This window comes from Marmota flaviventris, chromosome 7 (assembly GCF_047511675.1).
Source record: "Marmota flaviventris isolate mMarFla1 chromosome 7, mMarFla1.hap1, whole genome shotgun sequence".
Classification (NCBI taxonomy): domain Eukaryota; kingdom Metazoa; phylum Chordata; class Mammalia; order Rodentia; family Sciuridae; genus Marmota; species Marmota flaviventris.
In genome coordinates this window covers 13,053,810-13,074,284 of record NC_092504.1, presented here as the reverse complement: position 1 = coordinate 13,074,284, position 20,475 = coordinate 13,053,810, and the positions used below count along the sequence as shown (strand labels likewise).

Below are 20,475 nucleotides of genomic sequence, written 5' to 3'. Positions count from 1 at the left end.
TGACTATTTCTGATTGATCTGTTCTCTATGTTATAAATGCCTAAATTCCTGTGCATCACTTTCAACTTTTTAAGAAAGTAACAGAAAAATTTTTGGTTTTTTTCCCAAACTACATGTTGGAGAATCCCCAGTGCAAATGCTATCCTCCTCTGCTTGAAGAGGGGGGTTCTCACCTGCTCAGGGCCACGAGAACACAGTGTGAAAACCATGGATGAGACACTGATAGGAATCTGACCATGACATTATAGTCTAGTTCAGTAGACAGACTCATGAATAAGGAAACACCAGCCACCAACCAAGGCTAAAGGTAAATCAATGTGAATGACTGTGGCACAGGACAGCATTTTAAATACCCAAGGGAACCAATGTACACACTTGCTGTGGTGCCTTCTCCACTGGGATGTCTAGAGGCATATCAAATTTAATACATCCAAAGAGAATCCTTGATTTTCTTCTCCATATCCATTCCACCTAGTCTTTCCCATCTCAGTAAACAGCTACCTGTTGCTGAGGCCAACATCCTGGGAATCATCCTGGATCCTGGGCTTCCCGCTGTGTTCCTGGGTTCCTTCATCCCACTCTCCACACAGCAGATAGTACTTTTCCCCTTTTGTTTTAGAAGTAGAAAGGGCCAACATCCTTGTCTGGTTCCTGGTCTGGGAAAAGTCTTTCGATGAGGGGGGAGAAGTGTGATGCCAACAGGATTTTTCACAGATACGTTTTGTCAGGCTCAGGAGGGTCCCTCCATGTGGAGTTTTCTCCAATCTTCTTCCTGCACCTGTGGAGAATACTGTGGGCTGGGTTTCCTAAGGTGTTGCTGGTGTTTTGCATTCCTAAGTGTTCCTTTGGAACAAAGAAGATCACATCACCCCTCTGCTTTAAAACTCCCCTAGATTCCTGCTGTCCTCTCAATGTCCCCTGTGGATTTCCCTCTCAGAGAACTTCGCTTCCACCACCTCCCTGTGCCACTTCCCGGCTCTCTGCAGTTTTCAATAAGCGGCCGCCACCCAAACCTTCCCAGGCCCTGCTTGTGCCATTCTACCTCAGTCCCCAGGGTGGAGGAACAGCTCTCTGGTCACAGCCGCCCTCCCACACACCCAGCTCCCTTGTCCTAACTGGGCTCTGCTGATTTGCTTGCAGGTCATTTATGCCCTCAACACCCGCCAGGATGAGGCGGAGGCGAGCCTGGAGGCGCTGCGGGAAGCGCACCAGGAGGAGCTGGAGGGCGCGGTGGCCCAGACCAAGGCGAGGGTCCTGCAGGAACAGGGCAGGAACAGCGACGACGAGGAGGCCCTTCTGCAGCGCATCCAGGCCCTGGAGAGCGCCCTGGAGCTGCAGAAGAGGCTGACTCAGGAGGCGCAGGCCGAGTCGGCCACGTGCAGGGTGGAGACCCGAGAGCGGCAGCTGCGGGTGGAGGCCGAGCACGCCGAGCGCGTCCTGTCGCTGTCCAAGGAGATGCTGGAGCTCAAGGCCGACTACGAGAAGCGGCTCCGGCACCTGACGAGCCACGAGGGTCCCCAGTGGAGCCGGCGATCCCAGGAGAGCCCCGAGGCCAAGGCCGAGCCCGGCCCGGACGCCGAGATGCAGGAGGTGCTGCTGGAGGTGGAGCGGCTGCGAGCGGAGAACCAGCAGCTGAGCCAGGACTACGCGCGCAAGGCCGAGGAGCTGCAGGCCACCTACGAGCGGGAGAACGAGGCCATCCGCCAGGCCATGCAGCAGTCGGTGAGCGAGGCCCTGTGGCAGTGGCAGGAGAAGGAGGCCGACCTCCGCAAGAACTTCCAGGTCCAGGAGTTGGCCCTGCAGGCCCAGGTCAGGAAGCTGGAAGGGGACCTGGAGCACAGGGGTCGCAAGATCAGTGACTTGAAGAAGTATGCCCAGAAGCTGAAGGAAAGGATTCAGGTAAAGTGGCCTCTCTTCATACCTCCCCCAGGGCTAATAGGCTGCCGATTTTGTACACCTACTGTGTGTAAGGCACTGTGCTGGGTACTTGATTTCTACCAAAGTGAGCACTGTTATCTCTATCAAGTTCATTATTTATTAAACACCTATGGGTGATGGGCCCAGGGCTATGGGAGGAGGATGCATGATGAGCGAGACTTAGTCCTTCAGCTCTGAGAACTTAAAGACTTTCAGGTTACAGATGAAGAAAACAAGACTGAAATTGAGAAGCTTAAAGACTGGCCTCCCTGAACATGCAGTGAATGTTTTTGAACTCAGGACAACCTAACTCTAAAGCCTGGGTTTATTCTATAACAACGTGAGTCTCCTAAAATCCTCAGTACATTTGTGTTCCATTGATGAGTCAGCTGGTGAGCCCTACAAAAGCACAGAGCCCGATTTTTAAGAAGTAGCAGTCACTAATATTTCTAATACTTCCTGAGCATTTTCTTCTGTACCAGACGCTTAATCTCATTTAATCCTTACTAGAAAAAGATTAACTAACAGCCAGTCAGAGGATGAGTAGGCATTTGATGAACCCTAAGCCACTAATTCCAGAGACTCAGGGCTCCTGCGTGCACTTACCCACCTTTCAGATCTGATGACGGTCCTGCACCCAGAGCAGGTCTTTATACAGAACTGAGACCCATACTGTCTGTTTAGGACCTGGATGTGCAGCTGAGGGAGGCTCGCCAGGAGAACTCAGAGCTGAAGAGCACTGCAAAAAAACTTGGGGAGAAGCTGACAGTTGCCAAAGACAGACTGATGCTACAGGAGTGTCATGTGCCACAGAAAACTGGTGAGATGCCCTGGAACAAGTTCCTTAAAGATTGGCAGTTAGCTACCAGGTCAGCCTGGTTCTTCTGGCAGCTGTGACACTGCTGAGGGAGCAGGGGGGGAGGGGCAGGGCTGTTTCATCTGGCTTTTCAGGTGGGTGAGTCTACTCCCTGCAGGGTATAGGTGACACCTAGAGTTAGGCTGAGCTGACACCTAGAGCTACTTCACCTGGAGCTGGCACAAGCCAGACACCTAAAAGTTGTGATGTGAAAAGACCCTTTGCCTCCAAATAGTTCCCCATCTGACCCATCTGAGTGCCTGCCCTTCTTGGAGCAGGCTTCCCCCTCCATGTTTAGACAGGACTTTGTACTTTGAACATAATTTCATACAATTACATTATTGTGTCTTCCCAATAACTTTGTAAAATAAGTTTCCATTCTTTCATATTGCAGATGAAAAAAATGAGGCTCAGAAAGGATAAGTAGCTAGTTCAAGGTCAGCCAAATGTTTGATAATAAAGCAGGTGTGTGTAGCTAAGAATATTTGACTCCAAGTGCCTTTCATTAGGCTCTCTCACCAAAAAGTTCCTGAATACCTGCAGCTTGACCAGCTTGATAACAGGCACAAAACATGGGCTCTGCCTTCAGGAGCTTATGGGAATGTTACACCACAGCCCATGGCATCAGGGACGTGACCCAGGGAGCAGGGGAATAAGGTGTCTGAATAGAAGAAATTACCGAAGGTTGAAATGTGAGAAGGAAGATACACAAGTTAGAACCAGAAGAGTGCTGAAGGTTGCTCAAATATAGGGCATGAGCACCTCAGGTAACAGGTGAAGGAAAAGTTAGCAGTTGTTTTTATAATTATTTTTTTCTCATCCTTTAAGTTCTCATTGAATGTACCTATGTTGGGGAACATGCTCAATATTTTTAACTAATAAAAAGTGCAATAAAAATCAGATTACTCATTTAGGAAGGGAAAGCATAGCAATTAATTAAGCTCAGCATGCTTCTTGAGCAAAGGTGAGAATCACTGGGTTTATGAGCAGAGCACGGAGCAAGGATTAAGTAGAGGAGTAGTCACCAAAATGGTTGAATAGCAGAATGCGGGACCTGTCCTGGACACAAGGGCAAAGTCTAGAGCATTCCAGATGATGTTGAAACTCATGCTTGCAGATGACATGAAGCCTGAGAATGAAGTTCTGGGGGAAGTGAATGACTTGGAGGTCCACAGTCTACACCCTCAGCAGGATCAAAACTGTCCCAAGGAATGTCCCCACACCAAAGGAAGCACAGATACACAGGTAGTGTCTGAACCCCACTGGAGGGGAAAGTCACAGGAGGGTTTGCTGGCATGAATTTCAGGTAGAAGTCTTTCCCCAACCACTTGGAATCATCACATCCATGATTTCAAGAGTAGAAGAAAAAGAATGGAGTTTTAGCCAACTTTCTGTCAACCCCTTGTCATTTGGAAGTAGGACACTGGGACATGTAGTAGCATTTTCCCAGTTTTTATGCCAGCTTCTGGGAAACTGAAAATTGTTTAGGATTCTACTCCATATTCCCGATCAAAACAAACAAGCATTCTTTAGAAGCTGCTGTAGTATGGACTGGAACATCTAATCCCATTTGCAAACGATACACCCTTCCAAAGAGGCCCTCTTCAATATTGACAAAGTGAAGTCTGATTTTTATATCTAGTTTTGTAAAATTTATTCCCTTTCTGATATATGCATATTTAAATGTTGCAAGAGTTGCATGAAAGAGAAATGATAATTCTCTGGATAATTGCGCAAACTCCCATTTCTTTCAATAGACCAAGAGAGAGGCAAGTGTTGAGACAGAATATGTGAAGCAACGATATGAAGAGGACCTTCGTAAAATCAAACATCAGACTGAAGAGGAGAAGAAACACCTCAAAGACCAGCTGGTGAAGCGCCTGGAAGACATGGTGAAGAAGCACACGGTGGAAATCAAAGCTGTTCGATCGTCCGTGGAGGCTGAAAGAAAGAAGCTGCAGAAGGTGAGACCCTCTTCCACAGCTGTAAATCCCCATCTTTCCCTTTCTTACACCTCCTTCCTTTCCTCTTGAGTTTCTTCTTTCCTTGCCCAAACATTGACTGAGCTCCTGCTGTGTGCACCCTAAGCACACAGGTGAAATACACAGACTCTGCCCACAGGGAGGTCAGGGTCTTTGGCCTGACCAGGAGATGCCCCTGAGACTGTGAGACAGTGGGACCTGGAGTTAATGACATGGGATGCACTTGTTTCCAGTGAGCATTGAATTTAGGGGAATTCATCTTTGCTCACCCAGAAAAAAACAGAAATTCCAATAACCAAAATTCAGGCCTCAAAGGCTACCTAGATCTAAATCCCCACCCAGCCACCCAAGGAGAGCTACTTAATCTGGACCCTTCCAGAGGGAAATTCTACATGCCTGAATTTTCTCATCTGTGAGATGGATGATGATAATAACAACATCTTACAGTACTTTGGGGAATAAATGAGAGGATTTATTTGAAAAAGTGCAGCATCTCCCAGTGCCTGGGTCGTGATGGGTCCTGTGAGGGAAGACAGGCTCTGCGGCTCCACCTCCCTCCTTAGCAGAGGCAGCTTTCTGCAGAGAAGGCTTGTGAAGCCTCATCTCTCCTGTTTGCCAGGAAAAGCAACAACATATGTGGAGATTTTAGGAAAAGAACGAAGTGTAGATCAATATATTATGAATGTGGGTGTATGCTTGTTTAACGCTTCTGAGAAAACCTCTTTATAAGCCAAGAAGGTACAGTTCCAGCACCAAGTGTACACTGAGATATAGTCTGTATCTCTGTGGGATGCAGTTTTTTGTGGTAGCTAGGAGTAGTAAAGTACATAACACATATGAACTGAATAAATATATGATCTCATGAAAGACCCAGCCTACTCCTGGGCCTAAATCTTTTCTCTTCCTCAAGCTGTGTAAATATGAACAGGTCACTTCATCTCTGTGAGAGCTGAACTCTAAAACAGTGATAAATACTTTAAGGGTTTGTTATGCAGATTAAATATTATATTACTTATGAACCCTTAGCTCAGTATACAATATGTATGAAAGCTCAATAGCTATTCTTAATTATTATGTGCTTTGGGTAACGTCACGTAAAATAAAAATATTGCCTAATACCCATTATGCTTTCTACGTAATACTTAAACACACTGAATTCTTCTAGCAATATTATAAAAGTGGTGCTCATGTTCCCATTTTAGAAGTGAAGAAATTGAGATTCAAAGATGTGATGTATTAGGTCACACAGGTATTGAGTGTTGGAGCTGCGATTCAAACCTGGCGATTCTAACCTGACAGAGCCCTTGGTCCCCAAGCCTTGGGAAGGGTAGACAACTGTATTAGAAACATTTTTCTTCCTGTGAGGTGTGACCAGTTGCACAACTCCCTTCTTCAGACAAAGAGTCTAGCGCTTTTCCATCCTGAGTCACAGTTGGCAGGAAGGACAGTTGCTCTTCCAGATTACAGGTTGCTCTAGTAACCTGAGGGCCAAATCTGACACTGATTGTATAAAACTCAATGGGTTTTGTTTTGTTTTGTTTCTGCTCAAGTGTCTTTGAACTTGTGTGTTTATAGTTTTCATGCAGTTTGGAGATTTGGCCTCATTTCTCCATTTTTTCTGCTCTGCTCTCTTCTGATATTGTCCCACAAGTCTCAAAGCCCTATCTATTTTCAGATTCCTTCTCTCTCTGTGCTTCAATTTGATAGTTTCTATTGCACTGTCTTCAAGTTTACTCATGTTGTTTTCTGTATCATCTACTCTTTTTTAAGCTAATTCAGTACATTTTTCACATCAGATATCATATATTTCAGCTCTAGAAATTCCTTTCTGTTTTTATGTACAATTTTCTTTGTCTTCTCATTATGTTTACTTTTTAAAAATATTTATTTTTTAGTTTTTTAAGTGGACACAATATATTTATTTTACATTTATGTGGTGTGGAGGATCGAACTCAGTGCCTCAAGCATGCTAGGCGAGCACTCTACCACTAAGCCACAACCCCAACCCCATAACGTTTATTTTTAAAAAATCTTGAGCATATTTATAATTGCTCTTTTAAGTCCTCATTTTTATAATTTTGAATCTTTTTCTATTGCTGATTTTTCTTCTGATTATAGTCACATTCACTGCTTTGCATGTTTAGTAATCTTTCATCGAATGCTGGTCATTGAAATGTTAATCTGTATTTTGTGGTCAGCCTTTTGTATTGAGTTTCATTTTGACTAGCAGTTAAATTACTTGTGAAACATCTTTTTAGACTTATCTTTTATCGTGGAGAAAATATATATATATATATACACACACACACACACACACACATACATATACATACACGTATATATCATAAAAGTTAGCATTTCTAGACTTATTTTTAAGCTTAAGAGAAATCTAGAGCAGCATTTGCTCTAGTGGCTAAATAAGCCTTGCTACATGTGTTGGTCAGGATTAATGTTGGTGTTATTGCTAATGATTGATTCTGAGTGACATTTGAGACTATGTACTGGCTGCATGCATCACAAACTTTAAATACATTATGAACAAATACTTTTTCTTCTTGAAAAAGGTTAGCATGTTTTCCCTTTAAACCCCATCTGAGATCTCTGCTTGTAATTTTCTCTGATGGCTCATTTGTTGTTCCCTTAAAATTTGCTAAGGTTTGGATGTAATTTGAATGTGTTTCCCATATGCTGGACACTTGGTCCTCAGTGCAGCAGTGGTATTGTGAGGTGGTGGTGACTCTTGTTGGTAGAGCCTCATGCAAGGTGATTGGGTAATTGGGGGTACTACTCTTAGAAGGAATTAAAGTAGTTCTCATAGGTCCTCACAACAGGGTTATTAGAGTAACTGGCCCTTCCCCACTCTCTGGCTTCCTCCTTGCCATATGATATCTCCCTCTTGCACATGATCTCACCATGATGCCATCACCATGATGTGATGTAGCCAGAGGACAAATCAACATGGCAGCCTGATCTTGGACTTTCAGACTCCAAAACTGTGAGCTAAGTAAATGATTTTTTTTATACATTACCTGGTGTGTTAGTCAGCTTTCAGTTACTATAACACAATACTTGAGATTCTTAATTTATATTGTAAAGAAGAAATGTTTATTTTGGCTCATGGTTTGGGAGGTTCCAGTCTAAGAACAAGTAAACCCATTGTTTTGGGCCTCTGTCGAGGTGCTGATGGTGATGACCAGAAATATGTGGTAGGGAAGATTGCTCACCTCACCACCAGGAAGCAAAAGAAAAGAAGTCAGGGTCCCACAATCCCCTTTGAGGGCATGCCCCCAGGAACCTGAACACTGCCTTAGGTCTCCACTAGGCCCCTTCTCTTGAGGGTTCTGCCACCTCCCAACAGCATCACCCTAGGAGCCAAGCCTTTACCACATGTGCCTTGGGGAACATTCAACATTCCAACTGCAGCACCTAGCCTCAGATGTTCCATTATAGCAAGGGAAAACAGGTTAATACAGAAAATTGGTATTGAGAAGTGGGGCTGTTGCTAAAATGAATACCTGAAAATGTGGATGTGGCTTTGGAGCTAGTTAGTGGTAAGACACTGGAAGAATTTGGAGAGGCAGCTAGAAAATGTTTAGAACCCAGTAAATGGAGCATAATGGCTGTTTGTGGGGAAGGTTCAGAAGAAGACCAGATGACTAAGGAAGAGCTAGAATATTTAGCATTGGATAAGTGGTCATAACAGATTGCTGATGGAAATGAGGAATATTCCTTTGGAAATTGAAGTGAAAGTCTCTCTTGTCACATCATTGCAAAGAATTTGACAGAACTGTGTCCACACCCAGGAACTTTATTGGCAGCCAGATTTAAAAGTGATGAAGTGGGATTTCTGGCAGAGGAATTATCTAAATAACAAAGCATTGATGCTGCTGCTTGGTTACTTTGAACTGCGGGCATCAGGAGCAAGGGCGTGACCAGAAGGAGGAAGGTGAAATTCAAAGGGAAGCAGAATGAAAATATATGAAAACTTTGCAGCTTTGCTAGGGAACGAACAAAGAAAAAACAGGTAAGGGAGAGGCCCTGCATCTGCTTGCTGAGGGATTAGCATAGATAGAAGGGAGCCACCCAGCTGCTCCTCATCAGGACAATGGGAAGGAGGACTGGAGGGCATCTGACATGTCTGTCAGGCTACCTCTTCCATCACAGCCAAGAAGCCTAGAAGGGCAGAACTGACTCAGTGAACAGTCCAGGGGAGCTTTCCATGGCTTGCTGCCCAGGCCCCCCTCGGGATTCTGCTCCCTGCTTTCCAACAAAGCACTCCTTGGCCACTCCAGCTGTGGTGTAGGCACAGCTGGTGCCACTACTCTGAAGGGATCCCAGGTGCAGACCCTGGTGTCCACAAGGTGCTGATCCTGAATGTGCGCAGGATCAAGAGCTACTCTGTGACAGCTTCTTGAGATGCTGAGATTTCAAAGGAAAGTCTGTGCAGGCGCGGAGCCATTGCAGAGATTCTCCACTAGAATGTCCCGTGGAGCATGGGAGTAGAACCGCTGCTTTTGAGATCCAGGAAGGTATAGCCACCAGCAGTGTGCAATGGCAGCCTTGAGAAGCCACAGGTTTACACCACAGAGCAGCCACTTGCTCTGCAAGCAGCAAAGCCACAGGGCAGAGCTGCCTCACGTGGCCTCCTCTTCCACCTGGTGTACACAGAATGCCAGAGTTGGAGCTTTAAGATAATGTCTGGGGACTGGGGCTGGGGCTCAGTGGTGGAGCACTTGCTTAGCATTTGTGAGGCACTGGGTTTGATTCTCAGCACTGCTTATAAATAAATAAAATAAAGGTCCATTGACAACTAAAAATTATTATTTTTAAAAAAATAGATGCAATGTCTACCCTGATAGATTTTGCACTTGCTATAGGCCCATTAATTCTTTCGACTTGCCTAGTCCTCCCTTTTGAATGGGTGTGTATATCCTGTGCCTATCCCTCTGTGGTATAATGGAAGTAGATGATTTGTTCAGATTTTACAGACTCACAGCAGGAGTTTGCTTTGAGTCACAGTTGAGAATTTGGACCTTAGAGTCAATGCTGGAATAAGACTTTGGAATTATTTGGATAGAGTGTATTTTGTATGTGAGAAGGAAATGAGTTTGGGGAGCCAGGGATGGAGTGCTATGATTTGAATACGGTTTGCTCCCTCCAGAAATTAGGTTGGCATTAATCCCCATTGTGAGTGCAAGAAAGTCTATTTCCTGTGCCTATATGAGAGTTCAGTGCAAAGAGGCTTTATGGAAATACTCTATAAATGCTGTAAATCAGAGGCTCATGTAGCCCTTTTCTCCAGGGTGCAGCAATTCATATCTTTGATAGCATTCATCTCTTTCCTTGACTTGGTGGTGGTTTTTTCTCTCCTCTGCAGTTGGAAGAGCATTAACACTTCCTGTTGAAATCCTCTTGCTCACTCTGAGCTGAACTGTACATGAACATGTTTTTTACTAGCCTGCGTTTTTCAGATGACTCAAAAATTTTGTTTTCTGACAGTAACCCACATGATTCTGCACCTAAAAGCAAAGCTTATTTATGACAAAAACTATTGCTAAAGTCAGTTATATGTGTTTGTAGGGGATTTTTTTTTTTTCACTTTAGGTCTATTTGTCATGGTAACTGTGACCTGGAAGTTGTGCTGTGAGAAGATAGAAATAGCCATTCCTTTTCACCAAAAATCACCGTGGCAGAGTATTTTCATGTACTGTTACAATGGGCATGTCTTGGCAGAGTTAGTATCTGGATCAGGAAGCATCTTAAACCAAACTTTTGTTTAATACAAAGCTTTGGTAGATGAGAAGTAATTAATGAAATTTGCAGGGGAGGAGGAAGATAGTACCAGGGATTGAAGTCAGGGGCACTTGACCACCGAGCCACATTCCCAGCCCTATTTTGTACTTTATTTAGAGACAGAGTCTCACTGAATTGCTTAGCACCTGGCTTTTGCAGAGACTGGCTTTTAACTCTCAATCCTCCTGCCTCAGCCTCCCAAGCTGCTGGGATTACAGGCAGGGACACCAAGCCTGGCTATTAATGAAATTTTTAAAAATCAGAATTTTTTGCTGGGAGGTTCTGATGGCTGCTTAAGTTATCTCAACTTGTTAGGTATCATTGTTTTTATGAAATGAACTCCCCAAAACAAAAAGCTCTGCATAAGGGTTTCAGGTTTCCTTAAGAGACTATATGTGCCTCAGTGCTATACATCTCTATCATGTGACTTAATGATCTAATCGTGTGACTCAGGGACAATGCTAAGGGCCACCCCAGGGTTATTGGCCTGGGCTAGGCTTCGCCCCACAGAAAGTGTAAAAATGTCGTTCAAATGATCAGCAGCACATTTTTTGGATATTCAAATCAGAATCCAGGGAAGCAAACATGACTTCTCTCTCACCCCTAACCTGTAATCAGTCTTCAAGTCTATGAATTCTGTCCTATTCTGATGGTCCTGGAATATCTCCACATCCCTCTGTCCTCAGTGGTTCCACACTGACCTAGTCAGCTGTCATCTCTTGACGGACCAGGTAATAACCTGTCTGTCTGCAGTTCTCTACTTCATGAAATCCAGTCTCCATTCCAGCAGAATCTTTTATTTTTTATTTATTTTTTAAAATATTTAATTGATTTTATTTTTTAAATGTATGACAGTGGAATGCATTACAATTCTTATTACACATATAGAGCACAATTTTTCATATCTCTGTAAATAAAGTATGTTGACACCAATTCGTGTCTTCATACATGTACTTTGGATAACACATTCCACCATTTTGCTACCCCCTGCCCCTTTCCTTCCCCTCCCACCCCTCTGCCCTATCTAGAGTTTGTCTGTTCCTCCCACAGCAGAATCTTTTGAAAACTCACCCTTGGTCTCGAGCGATTCAACTCCCTATCATTTCCACAGTGGAGTTCCAATTCCTTAACATGGTTTATAAGACCCCCCAGAGACAGGCTCCTATTGGCTTCTCCTGCCTCATTCCACACCTCTCCACTCCAGCCTTCATTCATTCCATGTTCTTTCCCTCTGGGCCTTTATTCATGGCTTTACCTTCCCACTCCCAAATTCACCTGTCTAGTACTTATTGACCTACTGATCTCAGTAATCTAATATTCCCAGTTTAAATATAAGTCTTTCTACAAGTCTTCCCTGTCCAGCCTAGTGCTGCTGGAGTCTCCTACATGGCACCCCTGCCCATCCATTAGCATAGTTCTTATCACACTGTCTTCATTTCTTAATCTATATAAGCTGTAATAGCAGTACTTAATTGCTGTTCACAATGCATTTTTCACTGAGATGTGTTGTTCATGACTACATCCAGCAGTGTTTTGGAGCCAGGTAACAATGGATCATGAAAGGCACTTGTCATATCTTGTCCCAACTTTGTGTTCAGTAAGGTCATTGTAGTAACTTGACATTGGCCACAGTAGGAGGACTCATACCATGAGAATCACCAAATGCAATGATTTGTTTTTATTTTTATTTGTTTAGAAAGCCAATTGTTAGTCATTTATCTGAACACGCTGACCTTTCCCCTAGTACTTGGATAATGATGTACTTTGGATAATGATGTCATTACATTCCACCATTTTGCTAACCCCCTGCATCATGGTAATTGGCATATGGTAGCTATTCGGTTAATAGTGGTTAGCTGAATGAATAAATGACAGGTTTCCGTTTGATCCCGGAGCAGCCCCAGTTATACAGACCTTTGTCCACATTTTCCTGTATTTTGGCTCAAATGCCTTTCACCGCTATGAAACAGAACAGGGTTGCAATTCAAGCAGCTTCTTCGCCCTGCTTTGGGAAGCATCAGGGTCCTGCCTCTGGGAACCCTCTCAGCTTCTCTGAAATCAGAAAACCTTTCATTTGGGGATGCCTCTATCCTGGGTGCCACATTTTCCATAAGAAATCACGAAAGAAGCATAGCCAAGCAAGCCTTTCCCAAGTTCAAATCTTTTTTTTTTTTAAGAGACAGAGAGAGGTGGAGAGAGAGGTAGAGAGAGAGGTAGAGAAAGAGAGAGAATTTTAACATTTATTTATTTTTTTTTAGTTATCGGCGGGCACAACATCTTTGTTTGTATGTGGTGCTGAGGATTGAACCTGGGCCGCACGCAAACCAGGCGAGCGCGCTACCGCTTGAGCCATATCCCCAGCCCCCAAGTTCAAATCTTGACCTCTAAATTTACTTACTACATGACCTTGGGCAAGTCATTTACATCTCTAAGCTTCATTTTATATCTTTATAATAAGCTTTAGTAGTAGAACCTAAAACGGGAGTTTTTCATAAAGGTTGAAGAGATAGATCATCTGTAAAGTGCCCACTAAATGTATGCATTCAGTAAATGTCAGCCACAATCACAATTATGATCTACCCTAAATTAGATCATAAAGGTCCATAATCAATTGGCAGCATAGAAGAGCTGCTGTCAGATACCGTAGCCTCAGATTCATAGGAAATGCTGGGGTGACCTCTTGTACTTTCTGTTATGTTCTCTCTCTAGCTCTTCTCCTCCAAACAGACGCTTTACTCCTGAATGTATAGCCAACCTAGAACTCTCCTCTTAACTGTACACCTGTATATCCAACTATCTACTTTGATATCTAGCAAATGTCTCAAACTGAACAAGCAAACCCTTTAGACTCTCCAAACCTTCTCCTTCTCTCTTGTTCTCCATCTTAGTCCATGGATACACCATTCTCCCCTTGCTCGGGTCAAAACCAGTGGTGTCCTCTTTGATGCAGTGTTAGCCAGCTTTGTATTACCATATCAAAATACCTCAGGTAGTCAACCTCTAAAAAGAGAAGATTTATTTTTGGCTCATGGTGTTGAGGCTGTAGTGGGGCAGCACACCACGGCAGGAGCACTTAGTGGAACCAAGCTGCTCGCCGCATAGCTGGAAGTGAGAGAGAGGAAGGGGAGGGCTAGGGTCCCACAATCCCTCTCAGGGCCATGTCCCCAGTGACCTAAGGACTTCCCACAGACCCCATCTCTTAAGTTTCCACCACCTCCCAATAAAGCCCAGCTGAGTACTAAGTCTTTAACCCATGGGCCTTTGGGGAACATTCCTGGTACAAACTATGGCAGGTGCCTCTCTTTTCAGCAGGTCCTGTCACTCTACATTTCAAATCTACCCAGAGCTCTGCCACTGCCCACTATCCACACTGGGGCCATGGGTCCAGGCACCGCCAGCTGTCCCCTCAGTTATTACAGCAGCCTCCTTGCTGCCTTCCCACTGCTCCTGCTGCTCTTCCCATACTACCCTTTTCATCATGTGTCCGCAGGATAGAAACTGGCAGTGATCTGGTTAAATATAATTTGAACCATGTCACTCCTCTGACCAGATATTGCATGGCCTTCATTTTTCTTGTAAATCTTACCAAGATATGTAAGGCCTTGCACGATGTCCCTCTAACTTCATCCCCTACCACTTTCCCCCTCCTTCTCTCCAGTCCAGCCATAGTGGCCTTCCCCTCTGTCCTGAGAAAGTGCCAGGGTCTTGGCAGGTCCTGCAAAGCTCACACCCAGACATCTACTTGACTAGCATTTCAGTCACACAGGATTTTACTCAAAAGTTACTTTCTCTGACCAAATTATCTAAATTTTAACCCCTCCTCAATACTGCAGAGTTCCTTCCCTACTTTGTGTTTTATTGATGCATTATAATTATATATAATAATGGGGTTTGTTGTTACGTACTCTTATACACACACAATAACAATATAATTTGCTCAATTTTGTTCCCAGCCTTTCTCTGCTTTTTTTATTTCTCCATCCAACATAGTGTTTGTCATACTGTACTTATTGACTATTTTTTTTTTTCACTTAAATTTAAGCTCCTTGGCACATAGGAACTTTGCTTCCTTTTTACTCCAAGAACCATGCCTTGCACCTGATAGTGAATCTAAGCCCTTGTCCTGGAGCAGTGGAGTGTTGGTCTGAGCCAGCTGGGGCAGCTTTGGCAAGCACTGACTGTGACTATGTGAGCCCACTGTGCCAGGGTGGGCCTGAGGCCCAGTGAGCCAAGCTGACGCAAGCCAGGGTTTGCTGACCTGTCACACTGGCAGCATCCAGGGGCAGATGCCACTCCACATATGCCATAGCCCAGAACCCCAAGAATCCACAATCCAAAAACCTCAACCTCCTACTTCCCCAAGGAGTAGTGGGAAAACAGAAGTGGACCCGACCTAAATGGGATTGCAGGGCTAACCAACAGTGTTGATACTTTTCCAAATCCTGATTGGCATAAATGTGGACCAATAGCAATGATAGTTTCCAAACTCTGTTAGCATAAATTTGGACCAATAGTGTTGACCCAAGTGCCATATAAACCCCTAAACAAACAAGTGGCAACCCCTGTTAGGTTTTCTCTAGTCCTCTAAGAGCTCTGTTTCTTTTCTTACCACATGAATCAATCCTACTCTTTTGCACTCGCTCTTCCTCATCTGTGTATTTAATTCTTTGAATTCATAAGACAAGAACCTGGAAAAAAATTGGAAGTGAGCTTCTGGGGTCTTCATAACTGTAGGCCTCTGCAGCCAAGAAAGTCTGGTATGCTGTTAGCAGCTAATCAGGTCAGGGAATATCTGCTGGTCTCATCTCTGAGGGTGGCAACCAGCAAAGCCCGATTCTCCTCCACTACCCTAAGGGGTGTGTTGCAGCTCTTAGTGGCAGGCTATACCCTCCAGTGGTGCAGCAGATCCCAGAAGCTTTCCATCAACTTCTTTCCAAGTTCTTTTTGGATGAATTTGAAGAATTAAATCCATGAACAAGGAAGAGTGAGTGCAAAAGAGTAGGTTTATTTGTGTGGGAAGAAAAGAGACAACTCTCACAGGGCAGGAGGGAACCCAATAGGGGTTGCTGCTTGAGTGTGTTAATCTAGGGGTTTATTTAGCACTTGGGTAAATGCTATCAGTTTGAATTTATGCTAATCAGGTTTGGAAAAGTACCAATGCTATTGGTTAGTCCTGCAATCCCGTTCAGATTTGCTCCACTTCCATTTTCCTACTGCTTCTTGGAAAACAGGAGGTTGAAGTCTGATCATGGATGCTTGGGGGTTCTGGGCTGCAACAGTGTGTGAAGCAGGCTTCTGTCCCAGGCTGCTCCCAGTGCAGCAGGTCAGCACACCCTGCCTAGCCTTAGTCCTGGCTCACTGTGCCTCTGGGTCATGCTGGCATGGTAGGCTCCAGCTGGCCATAGCTGGTGCTCACCGCCTGTGAGCACTCACTGCTCAGCATGTAAGTAACACAGCAAGTCACAACAAGGTAAGAATGTACTAAGATGGGTGGTGACATTCATCCAGAATTTCCCTTCATCTGGTTCCAATCTGTACTGAGGCTCACTGGCTGTCGGGAGGGACCACCTGGGAGTCAGCCCTGTGAACCCATCATTCTGACCAATGTATGAATCGAATACTGTTGAGATGGAGAGATTCTGTTTTACTTTTAACATTTCCCCTCATCTGAGAATGTAGTTGGGTTTTTGACTTATGTGATACTGAGACTTGTTAGCAATGAACATTTTCTTTTCTTATTTGATGCTAGAAAACAATCAAGTGTCTACCCCATCTTAGCCCACCCTCATATATATCATACATTTTGATATGATTCAAGGCATGTTTTCTTTTGACCTCTTGTACACTTCTGGTTCATGTTCTGACAGTGTTTTCTGACTAATCTTCTTTGATCCCCTTGGAAATACGTCAGGGTGTGGACAAGTAAGGGTCCTATTTTCATGCCTGGGGTAGCTAATATCCTTCTAATCACTGCTTAGGAAGTAGAAGCACAGTTGGAAGAGGTGAAGAAGAAATCAGAAAAGGAAATCAGGCAGCTAGAAGAAGAGAAAACAGCCCTAAATGTGAAGCTTCAGAACTCTCTGCTTGAGGTAAACCCCCCCAAAATGCAATGCTTGGGGATGATGATTTGGCTCCTGGAAGTTTCTGGCTGAGACGCCAGGAGTGTCAGGAACCGGCCCCACTTCCTTATATCCTCAGAACAAAGAAGAGGGCACTGGGCCAGGAAGACTGTCTTAGGGGCATAAATTTAACTGCAAGTAACAGAAGCCTGATTTATAGAGGCTTAAACAAAGAGGCCTGTAACTTCTCACATAAAAGAAGGACACAGGAGGCAGCTGGCCGACTCTGCAGCTGAATAGTGCCAGCAGTGGCGCATCTGCAGTCTCCCCAGCTCCAAGGCACCATTATCACTTCTGTGGGTCCGAGGCACCTGTGCCTTCCTGGATGCCTTCCTTTATAAAGAACAAAATTCATCCTTTATGACTGTGTTGATTGGAAGATGAAATAGACCAGGCTGTGTTTTTTTTCCTTCTGATTTTAAAAGAAATGAAAATGTTTTTATGAGCCTTTAAAGGTATTGAAGAACTAGCAGAAGAGGTTTAAAACATGGTCCCTAGGGCCATTTCTGAGCCTGATTAGACAAAAAAAATAGAAAGAGGTTTTCTTTCCCTACCCTCCCTCACGGTCCCAGATGAGATCTGTGTCTCCTGCCATCCCCAGGGGCCATGGACTCGTTCCTCAGCCCTGGCCGTGCACCACAACCTCTGGGAAAATTGTTTTTCTTTCTCTTTTCTTTTTGCAGTGCCTCTTACGTGCTAGACCAGCATGTACCATAGGGAACTTAAATAAAAGAAGCCATGGGCAAAAGAATGTAGATTCTTTAGAAGTACATATCCATGGAGGTCAATCCAAAGAATGAATGAGGGTGACAGAGGAGAAGTGGGGGAGGATGATGGATCAGGGAGATGTAAGAGGTCACAACTGCAATTTGTGCTTTTACTTCTTCAACTGAGCCGTGAGCATATGGTGCTGATTATATTCTTCTCCAACTTTCTTTTTATATTTCTGAAATTATCATTTAAATAAAAAACCAATGAGCATGCCATGCCTGAGACTTGACCTATCAAGCAATGGGTTGTGGTGAAAAGTCTCTGTAAAGAGGCTTCTATCCTAACCTAGGCTAAGGTGAAGCTGCACGGAAAAGAGGCCCATTTTTTCCCCTTCCCTCCCTTCCTGCTACTGCTCACTCCTGTTTTTTACTTCCTCCCATCCTGTTGAGCCCTGATGCCAATCTTCATATTGTACCTGGGCTACTTTACCCTGCTGGTCTTAAGGTGGCTTCATATATGCATATGAGACCAGCCCAGTTATTCTGAATGGGACACCTGGGCCACATCATAGAGATTCAGAATTGATTCCAAAATTAATAACCAAATGCAGGTGGGAGGACTTCATTTCATCACCTCATGTTTCTTGTCTTCCATTTCAGGTTTTAAGGCTGGAAGAATTTATCCAACAGCACAAGGTAACTCCCCGAAGAGCAGAGGAAAGCCCCCAGGAATCCGACTGCCAGCACTGCAGTATTTTGGAGACCCAGGTAACCTTTAGTTTTTTCTGTCATAATTAAGGATATTTCCACATCCTCAGTGACACATGCTGATGTTAACGGGCTGCATGTCCCCTCTCAGCACTGCCAAGTGCCTGAGGGGTAGGGAAGTCACCACAAAATCCATTTGCAAAAACCATGAAGGAAATAGAGTTCTGAGTAATTATCTTTGTGGCCTAAAAAAGAAAAAGGCTGGTCAGATTAATCTTGTCTGAAAGCAGTCTGCCTGGCAGATAGGAGGGGCCTTTGACTCTGTCCAACATTAACCACAATAACAGCTTCTCTCTACCAACCCCAACATCCTGGGTCCCGTTTACTCTCACCATAGCCTTCCCATGTGAAGGTGCCTTTCAGAAAAGCTTCTGGATGGTAGGAACTGGCTCCTGAATGTCCTGCTCATGGTGAACTATTATTTTCCTAGGACTTCCATAATGAATCACCACATATTTGTTGGCCTAAACAGTAGGAATTTTTTTTTTCTCATGGTTCTGGACACCAGACATCTGAAATCAAGGTGTTAGTAGAGTTGGTTCCCCTGGAAGCTATGAGGGTTGCTTGACCCAGGCATCTCCCCCACCTCCTGGTGGCTCTGGCAATCCTTGCTGGAAACCCAGCCCTCCAATCTCTGCCTATCATCAATGGCCTCCTTTCCTATACAACTGGGTCGTCTTCTTTCTTATAGGGACATCAGTCATTGGATCCAGGACCCACCTTAATCCAGAACAACCTCATCTTAATGTATTACATACGTACAGACCCTCCCCAAATAAGGTCACATTCACATGTACCAGGACTTAGGACTTCATATCTTCTTGGGGGCGTAACTCAATCCATAACAGATGCTTCATGGACACTCACTAACACCCATTGTGTGATGTCAGAGATGTAAATAGTCCCTGCAAAGTTGATGTTTGAGTACCCTGGCTTAAATAACCCTTTTGGTTCCCATTTTGATAGTACAAGTCATAAAAAACCCACTGCCTTAAATTTTACTTATTTTATTGCTGCCCCAACAGTTCAGTCCACTTCAGACTTTAGGTAGGAAGACACTAACGTAGCTGAGTCTGGATCTTCCCATGTTAGCCCCCTGGATCTCTTAATCACCCATGTCTGTACAGCTCAGTGTCCTTAGGAAATGTAATTCCTCACCACTGACCCCAGTCTTCCAGGGCTCAGGCACAGTCCTATGACAGTCCCCATGGCATGCCCTCCTGGGATGATCCCTACGCAACCACTTACTCACCAGGGAAGAAGTGAGCCAAAAATCTAATGTACGTAGATTTGATAATAATTAATATTTATATGGGAACTGGTCAGTAATAGGACACTGTTCCCATCCATAATTTCATTGGAGTTTTACAACAAACCTGCAGTGTACCCATTTTACATAGGGGGAACCAAAGGTGAATAGTTAGGTGACTTTCCTTTGTCACTAGAGATAAAGAGTTGAGCCAGGACTACTGACTCTTGCCCCCTATCTCACTGTGAGAGAGATAATACAACCAGTATGCCTTTCAGATACAATAGCCCCCAACTGTGTGTCTCAGAGTTAAGGAGAGTGGCCAGGACTCCCTGGGGTTCCTTCTGACACCAAACTGGAGGAGAGTCCTTCAGTAGCACCCTCACCCCTGTGTGAGCCTGGAGGAGAAGCCTCAAGGAACATAGGCATCTTTTTTGGCAGGGGTGTTCCCTTCCTGACCTGAGTCCGTTGCCATCCTTCTGCCTGAGAAACATGCAGATATTTTCATTCTCTTTCCATTTCTTAAGAACCAGCCTCCTGAGCTAGCCTTCAAGACAAAACTTCCTGGCTCCAGAGGCAGCTGAACTTTGCACTGCTTTGTGTGGGATTTCTCAGAAAAGTTGTTTCTCGAATATTCTAGATCTCTTAGCTCCTCAAAATGACTGCTGCAGGAGGAGGGGCCAGAGTTGGCTGGGGCCTCACTGATGAGACTGAATTTAAAGCAAGGGCGGTATGCTGGAGAGTAGACACAAAGGCAGCCCAGGAAGGCTGGATGGCAGGCTGTGTTTTTAGGAGGGAGCACAAACTCGTGGACACTCTGGGTATGTTCCAGGGCTGCTGATCAAGGGTCTCTCTGTCAAGGTCAGGTTGTCCATGAGCCAGCACTGTCACTGCAGCTCAGGCCCCTCTCAGCTTTAGCACTTGCCTTTTCGTAGTGGATCATTCTTGGGTGTGGGTGCTATGCTGTGCATTGTAGAGTGTTTAGCAGCATTCCTGGTCTCTACTCACCAGATGCTAGTAGATCCTCACCCCTAACAAACTGACTCAACCAGAAATGACCCTAGACATGGCCAGATGTCTC

At 44.6% G+C, this 20,475-nt stretch overlaps 1 protein-coding gene across 1 annotated transcript in view; it reads left to right on the top strand.

Moving 5' to 3' along the window:
- Fam184b (family with sequence similarity 184 member B) overlaps positions 1-20,475 on the top strand; it is a 111,029-nt gene that overhangs the window by 54,189 nt on the left and 36,365 nt on the right. Inside the window, exons 2-7 of the mRNA XM_071614785.1 lie at positions 1,141-1,899; positions 2,602-2,737; positions 3,891-4,018; positions 4,531-4,737; positions 16,527-16,637; positions 18,038-18,145. Coding sequence (XP_071470886.1) covers positions 1,141-1,899; positions 2,602-2,737; positions 3,891-4,018; positions 4,531-4,737; positions 16,527-16,637; positions 18,038-18,145 — 1,449 coding nt within the window. The remainder of the gene's footprint in view (positions 1-1,140; positions 1,900-2,601; positions 2,738-3,890; positions 4,019-4,530; positions 4,738-16,526; positions 16,638-18,037; positions 18,146-20,475) is intronic.